This window comes from Uloborus diversus, chromosome 7 (genome assembly GCF_026930045.1).
Source record: "Uloborus diversus isolate 005 chromosome 7, Udiv.v.3.1, whole genome shotgun sequence".
NCBI lineage: Eukaryota > Metazoa > Arthropoda > Arachnida > Araneae > Uloboridae > Uloborus > Uloborus diversus.
In genome coordinates this window covers 103,293,177-103,316,422 of record NC_072737.1, presented here as the reverse complement: position 1 = coordinate 103,316,422, position 23,246 = coordinate 103,293,177, and the positions used below count along the sequence as shown (strand labels likewise).

The following is a 23,246-nucleotide window of genomic DNA, read 5'->3' as shown; positions in this document are numbered from 1 at the left end:
TAAAGAAATTATAGAATATATAATGAAATACATAAATAAGTAAGCATATAAAACTTTCTGCATTACAAAAAAGTACGAAAATGAAAATATCTCAAAGAAACTTCAATTTTTTTTTTAAATCTGAAGAAATTTTGCCATTGTTCATTCACTGGGTTTTCGCAATTTTTTGTACCCAGTGACTGAACACCCCTCTACCTGAAAATCTACGAATTGACTGCATTGACTGAAACAATTTAAATCCATACCCTAAATATGTATACTTAATTTTTCTTTTGTAGAGTTAAAAAATAAAATTTATCGATAAAAATAATATGTATCAAAATAATTGCTAGCACGAAACCAGCCTTATTATTTTAAAAGAGAGAAAGAACGATTCACGGCAGTAAAAATTTCACATTTTTTCCAGAAAAAAAAAACATATCCAAAGTAACCAATCAGGTGTCAGATAGCTTAGAATATCAATAAAGAACACTTTTGTAGTGAATTTATTCAGAAAAAAAATTCAGGAAGCTTATTTTTTTTTTAAAAATGACGCGCTGTTCATTCACTGGGTGGTGTTCACTCACTGGTCGGTCTACCCTATATCTCTACTTAGAATTAGTGTGAAGCCCATAATACATAATTAAGAAATTATACAATGTGCTTTGAATGTAAATTAAATTGGTACATGCAAGACTATTTGTAAATTTAATTACATTTTATTATTCCACAGAACATTTTTGGTTATTTAAAAGAAACAAAGCCATATGATTGAAAATACATTAAAATATTTTATTAGTCACAGCACTATACAATCGATTTGGCAGGTAGTGTGACAACTTCGACCCCTTTAGTTCATAAAACAAATATAAATAGTTCAAACATCATTTTGTACTGGTAGTGGTTGTGCTCTCTCTGGGGCATGCAAGTATTAGAGTATGCATCCCACCACCAGCCACCTTCAACACCTTCCAGGATTTTGCAAAATTGCCCTCTATCTGTTTCGGCACATGGCGATCCTCGTCGTCTCCGTGCCCTAGTTGATAGTTATCTCCTAAGCCCCATGAAAATACATATCCTGGGAGGAATAAGAACCAAGTTATTTCAACGTGTAAAAAAAAGTCTAAGATTGCAACATTGAAAACTAACAGACAAGTAAAGCAATAGCAGGGAGATTGTGAGTTCATGAAATTTAAAAGAGAAAGGCTAGGAAGGAGAGCATTCATTTTTTATACCCCTCTTACCCTTTTTAATAGGTAATTGACAGTCAGACCTTGATATAAGGTCTCTTTTCTTTAGTTCTGGTTCATTGAATAGGAATTCTAATGTTGTGAATTATCGAATAATATATGATCAGTAATTGAATATTGTAATCACTTATAGGGGCATTTTTTTCTGACTTTCGTTGGGTGCATTCCATGCCACAGATTCAATTCGAAGAATTTAACTTGGTGCATAATATTTTATCAATGAAAAGTAGTTTTTCAAATTGTAGAGAATGTAGTAGAGGGTGGATATTATGCCCCGAGCATTAAAGTGTTAACACAAGCACCAAAAAAAAAAAAAAAAAAAAACTGGTATTTTGAGTAAACCAGGTTATACAGCAATACTTTGCTTCAGCATACTAATATTTAACTGCATACTGAATTAAAAGTTTACAAAAAATAAACTTATTTATTGATTCTATCAGATTTAATTGGTTCAACTTTATTAAAAGTTAAAATAAAACAATAGTTTTCAACGTATTGCAGGTATTTGAACGTATTTACAGATAATAAACTACTTGTATATATACATGAAATACACTGCACTAAATTATTTCTTTGATTATTCATTTGTGCCGAGGTCTATTTATAATATTTATGGTACTTTTTTAGTACATGAAATACACCACCAGCTCAGTCATTTCTAGCAGAGGACTGCAGTTCCGTGCTTATTAGCACTCATCAGCCCGGCATAGGAAAGTGACTGAGCTGGAAATGGAAAACCTCTATAGGAAGCCAAAAGTGCCAAACAAACTGCTAGCTAATATAAAATTAGCACTGACCAGACGAGTGACCGAAGCAATGGTTTGCTTCAACTCAAAGATTGATGGCAAGGCATGGTATATTCAGTATATCATGTATTTCTGCTTTAGCTCTGGCTAATGGGCGGTAATTTACTGAATATACTTGTATACATGCTTATGTATAAATCGGTTATAAGGTCACTCTGCTTATAAAGTCAGTTTCAGAAAGTTACAAGGATGACCTTACATCGAAGTTTGACTGTACAGGATGTTCCCGTTTAACCCTGCAAACCCTCCATTCTCGCAACTGTTAGTTCTTTTAGATAGTAGTTAACTTTCCTGTAGTTAACTCTCAACTGTTAGTCCTTTTAGATTAGTAGTTAACCTTCCTATAGTTAACTTTTGTAGAATGAATGTTAAAAAAAAAAACTCTATATTTTTAAACATCTAGTTCTACTTTTAACCAGTGTTTGTAATTTTTTCAAATAAAAAAGCCAGATTTTTCAAAATTTAAATCTTCAAAAATTTGTAGTCATTAATAACTTTTTATTTTTAAACATAACATATTTCATACAGTAGATGAATCCATTAAGCTTACTTCGAAACTAAGATAAGAAGTGATTTGTTTTATGCTTTGCTTAAAAATAAGGTTTCCATCATCATGTACGATTTAGTTTAAAAGAATATTTTTAGTAATTACTTTTCTGAACTATATTTAGGGGTCTGTCCAGGATTTTTCACAGGGTCCGTTTTTTGTGAAAAATCAAGTAATTTTGTGAAAAATCAATTATCTTTGTGATAAATCAAAATAATTTTGCATTTTTTTTTTTTTTTTTTGTAAAAACGTAAGTTTAGATTTTTGAGATGGTGGAAATTGAATCATTGACACTTAAAGTTGAGTGTTTTTCTAGTATTTGGGGAGAGAGGGGGAGGCATCGCTCCCTGGAAGATGGGCACCCCTCAAGTATCAATATTTATCTACCATTCTACATCATGTTAAATTATACTAGAAATGTTATTTGTATAGTATTTAAAATAACTGTAAGAAAAAAAATTCAGGCAGGGGTTCAGCATTTAACTTTTTAACCGAAGACACTGTTTAAGAGCAGAGTTTCGTTTAAACCTTATAAACTCTGTGATTTTTACAAAAATAAAAAATATTTTATTTGTTTACCTCTTAACTAAGCGTACTAAACATCGAAAATTCGAAAAATCAAATTTCCACAGCGGATGCAAAGAGATTGCAATCCTTAAAGTGAAGGCATTAAAAGTATAAAAACGGCTTGTAAAATAAATTTTTTTGATAAAATTATTTTTGAATTGCATTTTAGAGTCCTATGATAAACATATCATTAATATCTGGACACAGTTGAAGGAAAAATAAATAAAGAAAAAATAAACCATCGATTCAGCATTTTAATTATTGACTCATAAAAGAAAATGAAATTACACTTTAAAAACTTGAAATAGCTTTGTTAAAAAAATAAAGAGATTTTTCAGTTATTTGCATCCTAATAAAGCGAAGTTACTGGCTTGAAAAAAAGAATAAAATAGGATTCTCATATCGGATGCAAAAAGATTGCGTTTTTCAAAATGTAGGCATCTATAGAAAAAAAAACGGTAACTAAAAGTTTATTTAATGTTAATTATCCTTTTTAGCTTTGAAAAACCAAACCCATATAACTTTCTCCCAAAATAACAGTTTAACATTGCACCACCATACACTAAGTGGCGATAAACAGTTAAACATCACACAACCAGACGCAAAGTGGCAATAAGTTTGAATTTTGTAACCCTATCTGAAGCGATCACATCCCCCCCCCCACACCTAAGTTCCTTTCACTGTACATTATTGAAGATTAAATCATGAGTGGGGAGAAAAATGCTTACTACGCCTATTCAGAGAATGTTGACGATTTTTCAAAGAAGTTTACAACATCAAGTTTACAACAACATCGCTGCATAAAACAAACAAGCAAAATTATAAACCAAACTGACTTTCAGCTGTTAATTTCTTTCAAAGAAACCAACAACAGGCATTATATTTATTGGCCATAGTGATTATTTATGGCTTGCAGAAGCATCACAAGAGTGCGGATTTTTTTTTCTTTTGAAAAATTAGCTGATTTTGTACAAGTTGATTCCTCTAATTTAACTTTTAAAAAAGTTCCAAACATTATCGTTTTTATACAGGAAATATGCAGTATTATTTTAATTTGAGGTTTGTTCTTTCAATAAACAATTTGTGAAAGATCCGTTTTTGTTTATCAGAATTTTATGAAGGGTCTGTTTTTGTTGATAGGGATTTTGTGAAAGGTCCGTTTTGGTTGATCGGATTTTTGTGAAGGGTCCGTTAACGGACCCAAATTTGCTCTGGCAAGACCTCTGATATTAATAATGGTGTATAAGAAAAACTGCAAATTTTTATTTGGTTCTGTTCTGAATTGAACTGTAATTTTGAGCAAAGGCAATATTGCAAGACTGGAAATCTGTTTCACACACAAAAAGAGAGATCTATGTAGTTTTGCCTGTTGAATTTAAGATTGTATAATATAAAATTAGAGCAACAGATTCTAAAAATACAAAGTTAACTGATTTTGCTAAAAAAATCACTTGATTCAAATTAATGATTTCTTTCTTTTCTTTTCTTTTTTTTTTTTTTTTTTAATCTCTTGATTTAAATCAACAAACCCTGCTTTTAACTGAGATTAAACTGATTTTTCACATTCATGTTTTTCAATTTAATGGGAACCCTCACTACACCAAGGATTTAATTTAAAAAAAAATCTACATTCTTGGATTCCTGTTAGAAAAAAGTTAGTATTACATGCTAACTGAATATACTGGATACAATGTAAAACAATTATTCTTAAATTATAAACCCCAAATCCTAGAATTGCCTATTCATGCCTATTCTAGACTTTTAAGGTATAACTGTGTGATTAAATCTGAAACCTTGGCAGTTAGAACTGGCGAACTTAAGGATTATCTTACCTTGCTCAGTCACTGCAAAAGATACACAATTACCACCACATGATACATTAGTACATCTTTCATTTGCTAATGTAGGAATCACTGTTGGACTAGACGTATCATCACAATTTTCACCGAGACCTAATCTTCCATAATCTTTCCTTCCCATAGAATATACCAAACCTAAAATAATAAATAAAATTTATGACATAAGACAAATGAAAGGAGCTCCTCAAAACAGTAACTACAACACATTCAGATAAGGCGAAAGTTCACATTTGTGTGCTGCAACAGCACAAACATATTACACAGGGGTCGGGTCTGTCCAGAATTTTTCACAGGGCCAGTTTTTTTGTGAAAAATCAATTTTTTTTTGTAAAAAATCAATTAATTTTTAAAAAAAATCAAATTTTGCAAAAAATGTAAAAACAAAACTTTTGAACTTTGAGATGGAGCAAACTGCATCATTTACACTTAAAGTTGAATGTTTTGCCTCTTTTCTGTTGAGAATATCACTCTTGAGTGTTTTTCGAGTATTGGGGTCTGGGAGGGTGCCATCACTGAGAGATGGGCATCCCTCAAATATCAATATTTATTTACCATTCTACGTTATGTTAAATTATACACTAGAAATGTTATATGTATAGTAGTTCAGCATTTAATTTTTTGAACTTATAAACTGCGTGATTTTTACAAAAATAAAAAAAACATTTTATTTGTTTACCTCTTATAACAAAGCATACTAAACGTCGAAAATTTGAAAAATCAGATTCCCATAGCGGATGCAAAGAAATTGCAATCCTCAAAGAGAAAACATCAAAAGTATAAAAATGGCTTTTAAAATAAATATTTTTGATAAAATTATTTTAGAGTTGCATTTTAGAGTCCTATAACAAACATATCCTTAATGTCTGGACACAGTTGAATCAAAACAAATAAGTAAATAAAATAAAAAATGAACCATCGATTCAGCATTTAAATTTTTTGACTCATAAAAGAAAATGGAATTTCACTTAAAAACTTGAAATAGGTGTAGTTACAAAAATAAAGAGACTTTTCATTTATTTGCATCCTAATAAAGTGAAGTTAGCTTGAAAAAAGAATAAAATATGATTCGTATATCGAATGTAAAAAGATTGCGCTTTTCAAAATGTTAGGCATCTAAGGGAAAAAACGATAAATAAAAAAGTTTATTATTAAAAATTATTTATCCTTTTTAGCAACAAAAAATCAAACCCATATAACTTTCTCCCAAAATAACAATTAAACATCGCCCCGACGATGCTAAGTGGTGATAAACAGTTAAACATTGCACCCAATGCTTAGGTGGTGATAAGTTTAAGTTGGTAACCCTATCTGAAGCGATCACATTTTCCCCCATCCTACTATCCTTTGCAGTTCTAAGTTCATTTTGCTGCATATTGTTGTTTATTAAATCATGAGCGGGGAGAAAAGTGCTAAGGACTACTGACTGAAAGTTGACTTGATGACTACTGACTGAAGGTTGACTTGACGCTTTTTCAGAGAAGTTTACAACAACACCGCTGCATAAAACAAACAAGCAAAATTATAAACCAAACTGACTTTCAGCTGTTAATTTCTTTCAAAGAAACCAACAAGCATTATATTTATTTGGCCTTAGTAGTTATTTATCGCTTGCAGGAGCATCACAAGAGTACCGATTTTTTTTTCTTTTGCATAATTAGCAGATTTTGTATAAGTTGATCTCTCTAATTTAACTTTAAAAAAGGTTCCAAACATTATCCTTTTTATGCACAGAAATATGCTGCATTATTTCGATTTGAGATTTGCTCTTCCAATAAACAATTTGTGAAAGATTCATTTTTGTTTATCTGAATTTTGTGAAGGGTCCGTTTTAGTTGGTCGGGATTTTGTGAAAGATCCGTTTTGGTTGATCGGATTTTTGTGAAAGGTCCTTTAACGAACCCAAATTTTCTCAGGCCAGATCTCTGTTACAGTATGCTTGAAATTTCTTGTTAATTTGTAAAAATAGAGAGGGGAAAGGGGAGCACACATATGAACAATATTTCTCATTTCTTTATTTTTCCAAATATATTATCAATTTCTCAGACCAAAAATGCGTTCCATGAATGAATTGTCTTTTGTGTCTTGCAATTTTTTGCATATGTGCCCCTATAGGGGGGCACATATGAACTCTTAAAAATGCAGGACAAGCATCATATTTCAGCAAGAAACTTTTCGAAACATAAAGTACAATATACAATTACACTGAAGGGTTTGTATCCTACTTTGTGTCAGTTTAAATTATACAGTAACTGTATCATTAGGAAAATATTTTTTCCCCAAACATGTAACTCTGCTCACTATCAAATTTTAAAGTTTTGGAGCATGTTCTAATTATTGGAAAGAAAAGGGAAACTTATTGCTTTTAAGCTTCATACAGAATATGATGATGTATTTTAAAATGATATTAAACTTCAGTTTTTAATTAAATGAAAATATTTTGCTTTTTATTTCCTGTAAGTACAATATAACACTTAATTGTGGATCAACTATTCAGTAACAAAATGATTTAACAAATAAAAAATAATAAAAATAAATAAATGAACATTTAGTTTTAAAAAAACAATTAACAAATTTACAAACTGATTGCAGAAAATAATTACGAATTATTACCCTGTCCCCGTACAACCTTCTCCCCTACCCCACATTATGGGGTGGATGTTACTCAGGATTAGTTTCATATTGTCAAAACTTAGAGACCTAGTAGTGACATTCTCTAAAATAAAAAACCAGGTACCTATTACTTTCCCCGTGTTTGAGATAGGTTTGAAATAATTAAGGGGTCATCAATTTGATACACTCCCTTACTTTTTTGACCTTGGGACAGCCTTGCACATATGCATCTAGGGCAAGTTATATAAAAATTTTATTTATCTTCTGTACATTAGCCCACTTAAAATTTGGTTATAACTCAAATGTAGTTGTTTCTGAAAATTGCATGAAACATTCAAACCTTACTATTATTATTATTATTATGTGTTTGTAAAGGGGAGGAGGGAGGGGAGATGACATCACATATAACCGCCACGGGTGTCATCCATGCTAGGTACGTCACTGATAAAACTCATGGGGATCTTAGACAACCATTTCATTTTTGTACTTTCATGATATGCATACGAAAAATTCAGGAAAATCAGAGGATTACACTGACAGCAATATAAGTTATGTTTTTAAGCTTTCAAGAGAAATTGTTAAGACTTGAACATGCAAACATAAAACACAATACAGTCAAACCCCGCTATAACGAACCCTCAACGGACCGACTTGAGAGATCGCTATAACCGGGGGGTTCGCTACATTAGATTTTCCAAAAAAATAGTCAAAATTCGGTAATATTTTACAATAATAAACATTATAATTGCACAATGACTTCATTAGTAGTTAGGGTAATAAAATGAAGTTTTAAGAAATAATTAGTAACTATATTTTACTCAATAATAAGCAAATTAAAATTTTACCATTTTTTTATTTATCAGTAGCGTGGAAGAAAGACGTTATTTTCGGTTGAAAACTTTTGGATTTTATATACATATCAATTTTTTTCTCAACTACTGCAAAAGAATCCACAATATGTTTGTCAATGTTTTCAGTCGCAAAAAAAAATGTTCAAAATATTTACAGCTGCTTTTGTAGCGGAAATGGACGGTCCTTGATTTGCATCTTCTGTTCCTTCATCATTGTCCGAAGAATCGTCATCCATATATCTAAAGTCAAGGTCATCTTTTCACTTACTTCTGATACGATATCGCTGTTACTAACTTTGCCAGATGTAGCTACATCGTGATCACAAGATTCAAAATGTTCAATTTCACTTTGAGGAAATACGTGCACTCCGTGTTTTTCCAGCCACTTGGAAATGGGAAGGTTGTCATCATCATCGTCCTCATCATTGCCTTTATCTTCATCCTGTTGCGTTTTTCTAAGTCCAGCATGATGAAAATAATTTGTGATAGTTGACTCAGATACCATCCTCCAAGATTTTTCAACCAAAACAACGACATCAAGAAGGGAAATGTCACAGTCCTTGTTGTTATCGTAACATTCTAAAATGCGCAAGATTAGCTGTTATCGGTAATGACATTTAAGGCTACGAATTACTCCCAGATCCATCGATTGCATTACTGAAGTAGTGTTTGAAGGGAGAAAAACTAATTAAATCCATTGTAAATTCCGTGGTTCAACGTGTGCGGAACAATTATCTATCAGCACAATAATTTTTCTTTTCTCTTGGGACAGCTCCTTATCCCATTGTTGGAGATACCCCTGGAACAAGTCAGCAGTCATCCAAGATTTTTTGTTTGATTTATAAACTACAGGGAGTTTTTTCATGTTCTTAAAGCACCTCGGTTTTTTCGATTTTCCAATAACCATCAACTTTCGTTTTTCAGAGCCAGTCATGTTAGTACAAACAAGAATGGTTATCCATATGTTGGAGTGTTTCCCGCCCACTCATTTTTCACCTTTTAACTTCAATGTTTGATTTGGAGTCAGCTTATAAAATAAGCCCGCTTCATCGTAATCTTGAATGATGTCCGGCCACATTTTGCATCCATTCCTTCAGATCAGAAGATCACACACTTGCAGCTTCACCCACAACTTTTCCACTCGTTATGTTGTGCCGTTTCTTGAATCTATTCAACCACCCGTTAGATCAGACAAAACCTTTTTCATTAAAATGTTTGGCAAATTCATTTGCCTTTGCCTGCAGAATGGCTCCCGTTATCGGTACATTTGTTCCTCTGCAGAGTGAAACACTTACATACGCTTCGTCTACGTTTTCCCTTTCTGCTTTTCGCATTTTTTTACAGTCGTTTATGTTTCTTTCATAGGCAGAAACAATTGCATCACGGTTCTTCCAAATAGTGGCTACAGTAGATTTTGACAGCGAAAATTTTTTGCAAAGTGAGGATTGGGTTTCGCCACTTTCTAATTTGCGAACAAATTGCACTTTTTCTTCAACAGAAAATCCTTTGCGTTTATTTCCACTGGAAATGATGATTTCTACCTAGTTCACATGATTATTCGCAATGGAAAGAAAGCTAAAAATCAGAGCAAACACACGAGTGACCAATAATCTCGTGCTAAAACCAGTACAGAAAATTGAGGGAGCTAGAAAACCGGCTCGCCCCCCCCCCCCCCCCTGAAGAAGCAGCTGCTCTTGCAAGGAACAATAAAGGAGGAATGTGGTTTGGACTGGGAATTTCCTAGAAAAAAGGGTGAACGTTGTAGAAGATGGAGTTTGCTGAGAGAAAAATTGCTAAAGAATTTCATTGGGGCATGTGCAAAGAGGAACTTGAAAATTCAGACATTTTAGGATCGTTATAGCAAATTTTTTCGTGTTTCTGGATCGTTATAAGCATATGAAATTGTATTAATGACATAGGGCTTCAGTTCGGACCAATTAAAAGGTTCGCTACAACCGGGGGATCGCTATATCCCGGGTTCGCTATAGAGGGGTTCGACTGCATTTAAATACAATTTTATACAATTATTGAAGATCTAAATTCATAAAAAGTTTCCCCATACATATAAGTTTTTAAAAGGATTAATCTGGTAAGGAGTTTGTACAACAAGAAAAGCAGGTAGGGTCATTTTCAACCTGTGTGAGTGCTCTTGCTATAACCACAGGTGAAAGTTCTCACAGGTTCATAAAAGAAAAGCCTAAAATACTAAATAAATTTAGTTAACAAGGAGTTAGGTCAAGTTAAAAAAGTTTTCGTAGGGCTTTAAAATGGAAATATTTTTCAATTTTTTCCCCCATTAGTATTAATTTGTGCAGGTCAAACTTATACGCAGAGAAAATGATAAATTACTTCACACATAGATATCATTAGTGAGCTAGCTCACTTGCTGAATTTTAGATAAAATATTCCACAAGTGAGAACTATTTCTTCAAAAAGATTAAAACAACATCATCAATATGTCTTTTTTTCCATTCTAAGTCATTCAAAAAATCAAAATTGAAATAATACCTTCAGTATCTAAAGTTAGTGTATGATGTTGACCACCACTGATTTCTTTCCACTCTTTATTATCAAATGATGAAACTTTCTTTGGTATAAAACTCACTCTTTCACCTTCATAGCCTGGAAATAAAAGAATGTAAATATGGAACAATTTGCATTTGACAAAAAAAAAAAAAAAAGTTAAAATTACTTATGTGCATGACAGCGTATCACATATTGTTGCACACTCTATACTGTACATAATTTTTAGGCAGAGGTGGGTTATCTGTTAGGCACTGAGCTTCTAACCATTGAGTCACATGCTCAATACTAGTAGGTCTAAGACCTTCCATGTATGCTTAATGGTGACAAATGCACGTTGACATTATATCTATAATAGTCTACATTTCCCATTACAAATCAATACTTCTAGGAGAAAATAAAGCAACAAAGGTGTAACCATCATTCTTGGTCAGGGGCGAACTAGGTCCTGCAAAAGGGCAAACATTTTGGCCTCCAAAGGGCACAAAAAAAAAAAAAAAAAAAAAAAAAAAAAAAAAAAAAAAAAAAAAAAAAAAGGTACACAGGTTTACGAGTTTACAGAAAAGAAAAAAAAGAAATTGCAGAATATTTTTAAAAAAAAATTAATTTGAACTTTGACCTCTTGAGTTCAAATTATGTTTTTTGCAATCACGAGTATGTGTGTGTGTGTGTGTATGTATGTAGGCGTGTGTTTATATGTGTGTGGGAGGGAGGTATGTGTGTTTGAGTGTAGGAAGGTATGTGTGTTTGTGAGTAGGGGTATGTGTATGTGTGTAGGCATGTGTGTTTATGTCTGTGTGCAGGTATGAGTGTGTGGGTAGTTGTGTGTATGAGTGTTTGTGTGTGTGGGGGGGGGGATGTGTCTGTGTGTGTAGGCATATGTGTTTGTGTCTGTGTGCAGGCATGAGTGTGTGGTTAGTTGTGTGTAGGTGTGTGTGTGTATGTGTAGGTGTCTGTATTTATGCGTGTGTGTATGTGTTTGAGTGTACGTGCGTGTATGTATGCGTGTAAGAGTATTGACGCAGTCTGGAGATGGTTTTTGCTAGAGGAGCAGCATCGTGAGGCGGCCGGTCGACGGTGATGCTGCAGAGGGTGCTGGCGAGAAAATAAAATGATAGGACATCAAAACAGTCAAATGAAAGCAATAAGCGATCGTGATTGCTCAATAAATAAATTTAAAAAAAAACTTTTTAAAAATAAAATAGGTATTCAGACTTGAGGGCCATAGGCCAGGGCGCATTGGCCGGTGGGCCAATGTCCCAGGATTAAAAATATAGAAAGCTTTCAGTTGTCTTAGCTAAGATGAACTTCTAACTCTGTAGCTCATCAAATGGAAGTGACACCGTTCAGCCTTAAATCGTTTAATATCACTACTTGGGCTTGGGTTCTCGAATGGTTACAAAAAAAGTAACACATCACTCAATAAGCTGCTGCCCTAAAGAAAAACAAATTTCTTTCTGGTCCTTAGATTCTACACTCCTTCAAGAGTGGTACATTCATTTCAACATTAAACTTTTTGAATGCCATTTTCTTAGATCACTTCTGCTTTGCTCTCAGTTCTGGCAAACACATCTTTATTTAACTTGTGACATGTGTGAAACCTGCAACAGCTCAAACCTTGAGTTAAAAGCAACTACAGTAAAACCTGTAAAGTTGACCACCCTTGTAAGTTGATTTCCTGTCTATGTTGACCACCAATATGCACCAAATTTGGCTGAGAATCATATGATAAACCCTTTGTAAGTTGACCACCTCTCTAAATTGACCATTAAAGTAGTGCACCGCAAGTGGTCAACTTACACAGGTTTCACTGTACTCAAGTGTCGAGAGTCTTTATTTTTCCAAATGAAAGATAAAGGTGTAAAATTGAAATCATAAGCACGGCATTTCTAAGGACGTTTCTGGGACCATAACCCTGTCTCTCTATGCCAAAAGATGAAATGCAGGGTTTGTACGAATGTGGGAGGTTTTGTTTTCACAATTTTGCCTTTTTTTTCTTTCGTCAAGAAAATTTGTTAAACAATTCAATATTTTATTTTTGCTATCTATGTATCTTTACTGACCTAAAAAAATCCTATGCTTTTGTACATATCACAAAAATAAAGCAAAGTACAATCCTATTTAAGAGACAGGTTGAATGTGCTCCGTTGGTCTTAGTTTACAGGCATTAATTTAAGAAACATGCTTGTTTGATTTTAAAGTACTATATTTTCATTTCATTAATATGATTAGTTATTTTATATTACAACATGTATAGTAGATAAACTAATGGTAAAGAAAAAATAACATAAAAAACCTCAGTGAGTGGGCAAGAAATTTAAGCAAATAAGTAAATAAGCGTGTGCTGTCTGAGGAAGTCACAATGGAAAATTGCTAAATTACAGTCTGTTTAGTGCTAAGTAAAGTAAGCTCCTTGAAGGACCATTAATATATATATATATATATATATATATATATATATATATATATATATATATATATATATATATGTCTATATATAGACATTAAGGACCTACTTTTAAAAATCAAATACTGGAAAAGGTTTTTTTTTTTTTTTTTGGCAGCAGGGAATTTTATGAAATGTCTGTTTGAAAACTAGTGATATGCTGGATCGAGATTCAATAGAGAAAATTGGGAATTCTTTTAAAAGCCTTTCTTAAATACTAGAATGAATTATAAGTGTTTTATTTGTTAACAAATAAAAACTGGCGGAAGATTAAAATTTTAAATCATTGAGCTTTCTTTTCTTGTTGGTGAACAATGATATTATTGCCAAATACATAAATAAAGGATAAGATTGTACTTATAATCTGCTAAAAAGGTTCATCATTCAAGTTCTGCAGGGTGCGGCAGGGAAACTTGCTAATTTGAAAAGTCAATAAAAGAAAAAGTACTTCATGCAACTTTTTTTTAAAAAAATAAGATATTGTATATATTCTGAATTTTTATTTTAACTAGATTTAAAAATTACATCGAGCAAATGATGGCCCCCACAGGGGCGGATTTATGGTCTATTCAAGGGGGTGGCGGTAAACCGTGAAAGCCACCCCCAGACCTTTCGGTATTAATTGATTTTTTATTATCATTATCTTGTCTTTTGAATACTAATCCTTCCTATTGCCCTCACGAATTTATGGTCCCCTTGAGCTGCCAAATTGCACCTTGTGGACGATCACCCCCAGGATTAGGAACTACTGTTCTAAATCATGGCAATGTCTTATCATACCAGAATAGTGTAGTCCTGGAAGAAAGAGGTGAAAAGACACATATACAAACATTAAAATTATTAAGTTCAAAAAAGAAAGAAAAAGATAGGGAGGATTGAGCTTAGGTTCAAATTAAAAAGTGGGTAACACTGTCTATCCTTGACTAACTGTCTAAAATTAATTTAAAGCAAATTTGTGGAATTTACAAGATTAAAAATAGTAGTGAATGCTAGTAATTTCTTCAATTCCACATTATTGGTTTCAGAAAATGAGTCATGGAGGGGGTGGTCGCACCCACCGCCCCTCTAGTAAATCCGCTACTGGGCCCCCATTAATGATGCACTGATCTACCCTAGATTTGAAGTTTTGTACCACTCTTTCAAGCATCTCGACAGGAAAGTTGATGATGGCTAGCCGGATGTTTCAGGTCCTTGGCTTGCCTTTGCAAAAGATTGATGTCTTTTCTTACCTAAATGATTGTAATTATTAAGGCCAAATGCCCATATAGAGCCTGTATCGTGGGCACGTAAAAATGTGGCATAATCTCCAGTCCACACTTCATCAATGGTAAGAGATTTGCTTGAACTTGAAACATGTACAATATTAGGTTCCAACAATGTAGCTGAAATGAGAGAGAAAAAAGAATAATTTAATAAAGTGTTATGAAAAGATACTAATTTATAAAAATCAAAATACAGAGCAACACTTCTAAAGAGTATCTCAACAAAAATATTTGCTTAGAGGAGGTTGATTGTTTTAAGTTCCTCTGTTGAGGCAGTGATTAAGAGTAGACTAGAGAAGAGGCCATTATTAGAAGACATGAAAAACAATTTAGAATCCAAATATATAAACCTTTCATATAATCATTATTTAATGCAAAACTATACTCAGGATGGCCACATAAAGAACAAAATCATTCCCCCCTACTTTCCAAGTCCAACTAAAATGTTCCCCCCCTTTTTTAATGACCGATTTTTCATCCTCTCACAGCTATATTTCTACTCTTCCTTGATACTTGAATAGACCTAGCCTTTTACACTATTTCAAGCAAATTATTTAGATACCAAAATAAGCAGCAATAACATGAAATACGTTGAGCCCAGGGCTGCCATTGGGATTTTTTTGCAAAATCCAAGGTTTGGCTCATAAAATTCCCTATATTAAGGAAGAAAATCCAAGATCATGTAAATAAGAATTCATACTCACTTCTTTTTAAATGCTACTAGTGCAATTGGGCAATTATTAATCTTTCTTAAAAAAAGTGAATTACGATAATAAATACAATACAACACCAATTATCTGAACTCGAACTTTCTGAATCGCTTTCAGAATTGAAATAATGATAATAATATTTGTATAATCAGACGGAAACGTATAGCAATTTGCAAATTAATGATTTTGCCTTTGCGCTCTATTGTTCTTCCCTCCACAAAGTTAGTATAGGCGCAGCCTGAACATTATTGGGATTGATTATCAGTCTTATTTCAGGGATAAGCTTTTTTATTTGCTTCAAATGTACAGCACTTATAAGTATGCTTAACATGTAGAAGTAGACATGTTGCCTTTCAAAATAATGAAAAGCTACTTTTCTTTAAACTTTTAAAGAGTTTCCCAAACTGTAGTTCACGGGCTATCCAGCTTAAACGTTAAATATAACTGAGATTGAAGGACAAGTAACGATAGTTTAATTCAAAAAGAAAGCACATTTATGAGGAATAAAAAAAAATCTTTCATAGAACATGCAGGATGCAGCAGCCCCCCCCCCCCCCCCCCCCGAAGTAAACACACAACACATGAATTTTTTGTGGATAATGTTCATATTGTTACAAAACCTTTTTTTTTTTGTACCTAAACACATTTGTACATTTCCTTATCTCAATATTTTTTGAAAATCTAATTATAATACATAGATAGTTTCGTAGCAGACAGTGAAATCCTGAAGACACTAAAACGCAGAAAAGTTGGGCTAAATTTAAAAGTCAACATTCAAAGTTTCAAGCAAAGGCTGAAATAGATCAAATGCTATAATTTTCAGTCTATTTTAATGATTTTGGAGTACCACTGTTTTTATAAATTTTTGTACATAATATGCTTGAGTTTATTGAGCGAAGTCATTTGAAGTGAAAGTAAGCATTTGACACTTGAGATTTTCATAAAGTCACCAAATTTTGGGCAATCATCCTTTTATTCTGGCTAAATCATGAAGGCCTAAAATATTTAGTGCTCAGAACACATTGATATTGACATACTTCATACTATATTGAACCCGCACCTGCTGGACTTTGTTGATGTAGTTAGCATGTGGTAAACTGAGGAACAAGAGCAGTGAGCAAGGTTGTAGCACTGGTGCAAATGGATTTTTTTCTGTATTAACAGTAAGAATACTTTTTACTTCCTTTTAAAAAAAGGAAGTATTGTATTCGCGAAAAAAATTTCACTCAAAAATAGACCTTAATTTCTACTGCTCACCCCCGAATGAAAGTAGAGTTTTTTTTCGACTTGACCACACGTGGATAAGTAAGGGCCTAAGAACGTATAGACACGCGAAAAACCATTTTGACGATTCCCGAGTTAGTTAAAGAGTTTTCTCGTGACATCTGTATGTACGCATGTATGTCACATAACTCAAGAATGGTATGTCCTAGAAAGTCGAAATTTGGTATGTAGACTCCTAGTGGGGTCTAGTTGTGCACCTCCTCTTTTGGTTGCATTCGGGTGTTTTTAAGGGAGTCTTTTGCCCCTTTTTGGGATGAAATCATTGTTAATTTTGATGTAAACTCAAGTGGTGTTACAATTTGGTGGACACTTGGCGATATATCGCCAGTCTTTTGGTCGACAACTTGGCGATTAAATTTTTTTTTTTTTTAATCTGGTTTCAATTTGGCCACTGTTGGTGATATTTAGAGAGTAAACTATTGAATCACATCAAAATTACCAATAATGGGAAAATGACATTAAATTGGAGTATAAGGAAGTTTGCGAGGCCCACATCAGCTCATTTAATTACATTTACAATTAAGTTTAATTATAATTACATTTAAAGTGTTAATAATGCATTGATTGCTATGAATGTAACTGTTTGCAGCTTCCGGAGACTGGTGACCGATAGCGAGCAGAGGGCGGTGGCTCCCTATAATTGAGGCAAACTTAAGAAGGCAGCATTGTGAAGACTACGTATATCCTAATCACAGCGTTACATCCCTGCCAGGGTAGGTTTGCCCAAACCATAGGGTCTGGTGGGGGAAAGTGGTCAATGGGGTAAAGTGGTCATAATTCAAATAAATGGCTATAGCTTGGAAATTAATGTACGAATAAATGTGAAAATTTTATTTTAGGGTAGTGCATTTATAAACTATATTTTGAATACAAAATTTTACAACTGGCAAAATTTTATTTGATAGAAAAAAATATTTTGTGTAAATATGAAAATTCTTAAAATCTAAACACCTTTTTTAACTTCCTTGGGAAATTTTGTTTGTTAGAATTATGAACAGATTGACTGCACAGGAAGCTTCCTACATGTCTCAAGAACGCTTACTCATTAGCAGTTAGCTGAATCTATTTTGAATAATTTGTTAGAACAATTTAAGTAAGATGGGGTAAAGTGGTCATAATATTAGGCTTAACGAATATTGTTCTTCTAAAGTCACTAAATCATTAAGTGTAAGGCAGATATAAATTAAATATTAATTTCACTTAACATGTATTGTTTTTACAATAAACAGGGTTAAATATACGAGTATATGTGTATGTATACGCATATACTCGTGTAGGCATGTATGTATACGTATTCACATAAATGCACCAATAAACACGTATTTGGGTACCTGCAAGTATTTTTTATCTATACAGATATACATTCGACTATACACGTATATTCCCGCTTATATGCTCGTATATATACGAACAATTGTATACTCAAGGAGACACGTATATACGCATACATACTCGAGTAGACACTTGCATACAAGCGTATGATATACATGTATACAGGGTGAGTCTAAACTCTTGGTCAAATTATTAAAAGGTTTTAGACGGGAGGATAAGAAGCAAGAATCATAAGAAACATCCAGAATCAAACTCAAGGCTGACGCGCTACATGCACGCAAAGCCAGAAACTGATGGATGCAAAACATGTCACAAATTTATTACACAAAGACAATTTTACACAACATTTTAGGTTTTACGAAATTTTTAAAGTTATTGATGAAATTTGCGACCGGCAGCTGTAATACATGCATCGCAATCACTCTGTTGCAATTACGAGACTTTTGAAAAACTTTCATCAGTCGCTGCACTTTCGTTGCGATGCGTGTATTAGAACTACTACAGGCCGTAACTTTTAACAACTGCTCTAAATATGTCTTAAAAACTAAAATGTCGGGTAAAATCATCTTTGTGTAACAAATTTGTGACCTGTTTTGCTAACGTCAGTTTCTGACCTTTTGTGCATATAGCGCGTCAGCGACCATAAGTTCCTTATGATTCTTTGCTTCTTATCCTCCCCTTTCACACCACTTAGATTTTTCAAAAATTCTTGGATTCATTCTGTAAGCATACATGTATATTAGCGGATATACTCGTGGATATACGTGGATACATGTACTGGTGTATGCACGTAAATACACGTATATACGTCTAACAGGTATATAATCGTGTTTACACGTAAACATACGAATATACTCGTGCTTTCATATATATTTACGTGAGTAGACATTTACAAACACGCACTGGATATATCCACGAATTAACTCGTGTATACTCGTATAAGTATGTATGTACACTTATATATGCGTATATACGTCGACTGTACACGTATATACTCAGGTATGCACGCATATACTCGAGATACAAGCGCAAAACACGCATATGATGTTCTTTTCTACGTTTTACTCGCATATACACGTGATACGTATATACTCGTGCAGACACGTATACACTCCTATAGGTAATCACGTATACATGCGTGATTATATACGTGTATACACTCTTGTATACACGTATATCCTTGAGTAGGCATGTGCATGCATCTGATGTATACATGTATCTATTCATATATGAACATGTTTACTCATGTCTACACGACACGTATAGTAGACTCGTGTATACCCGTATATACTCGTACATATACTTGTAACTATAAAAATAACCGAAATATACAAAAATTAAGGTTATTTGTAACGGTTTTGCAGTTTTTTTAAACTATGACCACTTTACCCCATGCTATGACCACTTTACCCCATGGGATGGGGGAAAGTGGTCATAAATACAAAGGGAAATGAAAGTGTTATAAAACTACTTAAATTCAATATTTTTTCCCTGAAATGCAATGTACCGTGTTCTTTAATAATGCAATGTAAAATAACAACAAAAAAAGTTGAAGTGTTTAAAGAATTTATTGTTTTTATTATCCACCTAAGTTGAAAACCTACGATTTTATGACCACTTTACCCCACCAGACCCTAGTTAATAATTAAAATCCTAATATGCCATAAAAATACTGAAATGAAAAATTAACACATTTAAACTAGGGTAACAACATTTTGTTCACCAACTTCAAAAGCTCATTTTTATAGCAAACTTGTTTTAGAAATTTGGTGATAACATTTTTATTTCTAATTGAATGTCTAATAGAATTTTACTTCCATAACTGAAAATAATAATGTAAGAAATGAAAACCAGGCAAGAGCTCTGAAAATATACAGAACAATGAGGAAATAAATTTAAAGAGAAGAAAGCGTAAAAATATATTAGAAAAAATAGATTTAATTGTCAAATTTTTTTTTTACGCTCGCCGGGGGGAAGAGGGGTGTGCAAAGTTCTTCATTTTTCCGGAAGGGGTTCGCGGAGGTATGAAGTTTGGGAACCTCTGATTTAGATCATATTCTTCACAAATTTCCTTTCACACTGCTTGATCATATCATTTAGTTTAGTTTAGAACTTACCTAGACCTCCACGTCCACCATTTCTAGATCTTCTTTCCGGCACTCTGCCCAGCTGACCATTCTCTGCACAGCCAAACGTGTAAACTGAGCCATCAGCCGAGAGGCACGCAAAATGATCGGTTCCAGAGGCAATCTTAACTATAGTAACCCCAGGCAATATCCTGATTGGAGAAGTCTGTTTCTGTCCATCAGGTGTTAAACCCATTGGACCATCACCACTCTGATGAAAAAGGAAATTTATAAGACAGGAAAACAAAAAAATAAATAAATAAAACTTTACATGTTGCATCACAATTACTACTTGGAAAAAAAAACCTTTTTAATTTAGACACTATTTCTTCGGAAAATTTTTAGTTGACTATCATGTTCCATTTTTGGAACATTGGCGGGTAAACCTTTAATTTAGTTTTAAAATATTTTGTGAATTTTAGTTGTAGTTAACTATATTCTTAAAAAAAAATTTTTAAGTACATATATTTTCTTACAAAAATTATATTTATATACTTCTTTTTCCCCAAAATTTTAAGCCTACTTTAAAAGTATAGGACTAAAATTTTTTTTAAAAAGAACAAGAACTCACCCTGAAATTGCCCCAAATGTAAACTTGCCCTGACTGCGAAAGAGCTGCAGAATGCGAGTCTCCAGCACACACTTGAACTATTCTCTCAGGAATTTCAACTCTGTGGGGAATGAAAGGAGAGTCTTCATCTGTTGCCGGTTCTTCACTTGTCGGACGGCCCAGCGCACCTTCATCATTGCATCCGAATGTGATAACCTGAAAAAAAAAAAAAAAAAAAAGAACTATTGAACAACTTGAGGGAAAACATAGACTTGACTTACAGCATTTTAAACCTTTGATTCCAGATTCTGATGCCCTGCCAAATATTCAATATTGAGAATATGTCCTTGATACACGACAATTTTTAAAATCAGCACTGCCAAAAGTCACAAGGACAAAGATTGGGTGGCCAGTTACCATACTGTAGAAGATGCACAACTAATGATTGCTATCAAAGAAATGTTGCTGCTATACACTAAAGCTGAAAATTAGCGATCGCCATTATCGCCATGTGGCGATTAAGGTTGCAAAAGTGGCAATTAAAAAACATGTCATTAATTGCCACCCCCGGTCGCCACTCTAGCTCAGTCACTCTACTTGCATTCCCAATCGAACCACACTCTCCTCCCCCTGTTCCGAGCTACCCCGATGTATTTCTTTGCCCCACCGCTAGAGGGAGAAATTCAGCTGCAGCAGTGTACTGTCATTTGCACTTTGAATCCTGCATGTGCCACCTGCTTTGCGTGTTAAACGTAAAATCGAAGAAGAATCGCTTAAAATTACATAATTTTTCATCAAAAGGTAAGTGATCAATTTATTGTTTAATTTATTCACTTCCTATTTGTTGAAAATTGGACTTGGTAGCAGCAGAGTATTTTACAGTGCTGAGATCGTTTCTTAAAAATATATGTATTTTCAAAAATAAATGAAAATATCATTTTTGTTCAAGAATAACATCAAAAAATAAATTGCTTGAAAAAAAAAAGAACATCGTAATTTTGATGCTAAGCAATAGCGCTTTCGAAATTTTTTTATACATGATTATTAAATAAATAATAAATTTCTAATTATAAATCCATAACTGGAATTTTTTAATCTTTTAAAAAAATTGAATTTTAAGTTTGAAGCAATTTTTTTTACACAGTATGTTTTTGAAAATGGCGCCACGAAACAGAATATTCACTCTCGCTATGAAAACACGCTTGGTTTAATTTTTTTTTTGTCCCTTCTGTAAAATTTTATGCTATTTGGTTCTGTCACCTTTCTTGCGTGTAAGTGATACTCTGATACTTTTTTTTCTTCATTAATAAAAATTTGAAACATAGTTGCAGTTTTAAAAAGTGGCTACCAACTTTTAAAAGTGGCTACTAATAAAATTGAGTCTACCGGCCACTGGCTACTAACCAAATTTCCCTGTTTTCAGCTTTACTATACACTCTGTATCTGAAGTTCAATCTGGGGTGGTGCACCATTTTAATGGTCGAAAATCGACGTCTTCGTTTCCATGCTGAAGCTTCTTTGTGGCGACTTGTGGTATTTTTCTTTTCTTTTAGAAATTAAAATCCAATGGTTATGGTTTTATCGAAATTCCTTTGTAAGCAAGAACCATCCGTAGTTAATAAAACTGATGTGTTCTACTTTGTTAGCCATTTAATTCTTTAGTATTTACAGTAATACAACTTTTCAAAGCCAAAATTTCCCTGTTTGTGACTTATGGTACCATTTTTTTTTCTTGTAGAAACCCCATAGTCTGCTATGTAACTCCATGAAATTTGGCAATGAACAACAAGGACCCATAATCATGGCCAAGAAATTCCAGAAAATTTTGTGTTGAATTTCTGCTCAATTTATTTGAGCAGAAATTCAGAGTTGCATATTTTGTTAATGGGTATCTTTGCTTAAATTATAAGCTGGGTCCATCTCAGAAAACTTGTATATTTTTATTGCTTGGATATTTGGTTTTAAGATATTCGAAAAGGAAACTTACAAATTTATGCACAACGAGTTTAATATGATCCAAAGTGTCAAAAATTATTATAAAAGTTTGAGAGATTCCTTCGGAAATCCATGCATGGACGTGAAGATCGTGGCGTGGGCATGTGCTCAGTTTGCGAGGTTGGATTTCATTCCGTGGTAAAATTGCCGCATTTTGAGATGTTTAAGATAAAGAAAAATCTGATTCTAATAAGTTCAATGCTTCTAGCGAAAAAAAAAGTAACAAATTGGAGCAGTTGTGATTAACCAACTTCCAGTTTCATGGTTTAGAAAAAATGTTTTTCAGTAAGAATAACCATTAATGAAATATTTTTAATGACTAAAGTATAAAAAAATGTTATTATTGTTGTCGTCTATCTCTTCTATTTTAAATCAGAGAAATTCTGCAATCAGAATCAGGAAATTTTTTTTTAAATCTTGGTGTCGAATGTAATTAATTTTTTACATCCGACACCATAAAATAACAAAAAACTATTTTTTTGAATGCTGTTCGGATTGCATATTTTCAATAGTAACTGACAGGGGCGGCAAATAGGGGGGTCAAGAGGG

The 23,246-nt window shown here is 33.1% G+C and overlaps 1 protein-coding gene across 1 annotated transcript in view; it reads right to left on the bottom strand.

Moving 5' to 3' along the window:
• Positions 1-750: 750 nt before the first annotated feature.
• LOC129225618 (regulator of chromosome condensation-like) overlaps positions 751-23,246 on the bottom strand; it is a 66,814-nt gene continuing 44,318 nt past the window's right edge. Inside the window, exons 4-9 of the mRNA XM_054860085.1 lie at positions 20,724-20,918; positions 20,144-20,363; positions 14,668-14,820; positions 10,978-11,091; positions 4,982-5,143; positions 751-1,057 (exon numbers count right to left, since the gene is read on the bottom strand). Of these exons, the coding sequence (XP_054716060.1) occupies positions 864-1,057; positions 4,982-5,143; positions 10,978-11,091; positions 14,668-14,820; positions 20,144-20,363; positions 20,724-20,918 (1,038 nt within the window). The 3' untranslated portion in view covers positions 751-863. The remainder of the gene's footprint in view (positions 1,058-4,981; positions 5,144-10,977; positions 11,092-14,667; positions 14,821-20,143; positions 20,364-20,723; positions 20,919-23,246) is intronic.